The sequence below is a fragment of the Ipomoea triloba genome, chromosome 1, assembly GCF_003576645.1.
Source record: "Ipomoea triloba cultivar NCNSP0323 chromosome 1, ASM357664v1".
NCBI classification, from domain to species: domain Eukaryota; kingdom Viridiplantae; phylum Streptophyta; class Magnoliopsida; order Solanales; family Convolvulaceae; genus Ipomoea; species Ipomoea triloba.
Genome location: NC_044916.1, coordinates 26,767,927 through 26,770,297, shown reverse-complemented (window position 1 = coordinate 26,770,297; position 2,371 = coordinate 26,767,927). Strand labels below are relative to the sequence as shown.

Sequence of the window (2,371 nt, the reverse complement as noted above, 5' to 3'; positions counted from 1 at the left end):
CAATATGATTCTTTGAATAAGATAGTAACCGTACAGAATTTCGTTCCCGCCATAGTAGCGCCAAGCCACCACCGAGACCCCCACCATCGACATAAAAAAGGCCATCAAACTGTAATCTAGCTTTCAAACGGTCAGCATGTTCACGTCTTACTTTAGTCTCCATCAAAAAAATAAACATCGGCTTCATCTTGGCATCAATGGCCAAGACCTCTTGAACTGTACGTGGATTGCCAAGACCACGACAGTTCCAACAAATGGTACTCATAGTGATTGGCGGGACTGGGAAACACCAGCACCCGCCACCAGCAAGTTTTTTGAAAGAGTCTGAGAGTCAATGTCAACCTGCATATCAGCACCAACCTCTGAACTCTCACCATCCACACGCTTCCGCTTATGATCAAAGACAGTAAGTTCTTTACTCATGGCGATAGGAGTCGTACCACCGTCATTGGCAAGGCCAGTCTCAGTTATAGAACACCCCCTCGTATTCACGTTGTTTCGAGCCACAATCATAGATGAAACCTCGTTCACAGACATCGACGATTTCCCTTTCGCAACATCCGAACCCACCACCACAGGTCCCTTCCACAAGCTTCGCTCGGCAGTGGTTTCCGGCGCAAACCATCGCTGCCCAGCCGTCGGCGTAGTCCTTCGAGAACCAGCCCTAAGACTAGCCCCAAAAGGCTTAACCAACGTAGAAACCTCTTCCCAAGATTTAGGGCAGAACTTTTCACCATGACCAATAATACCGCACAAGAAGCAAAACGTAGGCAATCGCTCATACTTAAACTCCACCATCACCCAGTCACCATTCTCAACCTTTAATCTCATACCTTTACGTAGAGGTTTAGTCACATTAATAGAAACCCTGATGCGAAAAAAAGACCTCATGGAACCATCGAAATTGCGCTCATCAGTCTTCACCAGTGAACCTATAAAGTTACCCATAGCACTCAAAATAGCTTCCGATCGTAATCCAACCGGGAGACTATGAATCTGCACCCAAAAGTCCGTCGAATTTAGATTGACAGATTCAGGAACTTCCGGCGGCACAACTCGCTTCAAGATTAACAAACTTTGCTCAAACGACCAAGGCCCATCCTCCATAACACGTAAGACGTCTTTTTCATGAAAGAACCTGAAAAGATAGAGATGGGGTTGGAGTTCCCGCGCATTCATACCCATAAGAGGTTGCCAGACCGAAGCCATAGTGTCCTTCAGGAACGCAAACTTAGTCGGCTTATTCGTCACTAAACGACCGACTATATAAAACTCCACTTCTACAGCAACACCCTCAACATGCACTTGTGCTTGGTGATACACCCCCTCATCGTCATCAAGATCAGCTAACGTGAGATTAGCCAAAGATGGAACATCGTCGTGGGACGCCATGCAGACAAACAGAACGAAAAAAGACAAGAGAATAGAAAGCTCGCAAAAACCCTAGCGAGAGAGAGAAGACTCGCGAAACCCTAGCGAGAGATTATCAATATTGTTATTTGATTATGTATGATCATATAATGAGAATAAATATTTTAAAAATACAAGAACAAAAAATCAAGACAATTGGTTCTAATATAAAGACATCCAAAGCACCAATATAAACCGAGTATAGATGATTAGATGTATAGAACATGGTAAGAAAATAGCAATAATATTATTAGTTCGGGGCTTAGGCCCAAAAGAACACGTACAAAGTTCGAGATACTAGCCCAAAACGACAATCCAAATAATAAATAAATAAATAATACAATCTATAGTCCAAATAATGGGCTAAGAATAATAAATAATGGGCACCATATTTATATTGTTGAAAGACTCAATGATGGTTGACAAATGGATAGCATCGAACAACCTTTATTCTTGGTCACACATGTATCCCCCACTACTTTGCTTCCAACGTACCACATGCATAAATGGAGTTTCCTGCCCTTTAATATATAAAATCTTGAGTGGCTTAATAGTCTAGAACTTGTGTTATTATGTTTGTTGTTGTGGGTCCAAATCCCATAGCAACACCTTTTATAATATGATCTCCATTAATCTTATTGGGCTAACACCTCACCCTGAGGCTATATAAGGGTTCCAAATCGTAATAATTTGTATTCGCTTTTGGTGTTTACTTTCAAGAAATTTATTAGTAGTTTAAAATAAGCTATAAGCTCCTAAATGAGTTCTATCATAACCTATATATTATTGTTATATGAGAAGAAACCATTATAATGAAAGTACTCAAGTTGGCAATGTCTCTCTCACATCATCTCGAAGAAGTTGTTTATTGCTAGCTGGTAAGTCGTTCAAGAGACAAGATTGTACATTTGTACTTCAATCCCTTACAAATGACACGTCACCAAGTGGTTTGCATACTTAT

The 2,371-nt window shown here is 41.1% G+C and overlaps 1 protein-coding gene across 1 annotated transcript; it reads right to left on the bottom strand.

Moving 5' to 3' along the window:
• Nucleotides 1–261: 261 nt before the first annotated feature.
• On the bottom strand, nucleotides 262–1,392 carry LOC116011413. Its single transcript, XM_031250976.1, has one exon. The coding sequence runs from the start codon at nucleotides 1,390–1,392 to the stop codon at nucleotides 262–264; it is 1,131 nt and encodes a 376-aa protein (XP_031106836.1).
• Nucleotides 1,393–2,371: the final 979 nt, after the last annotated feature.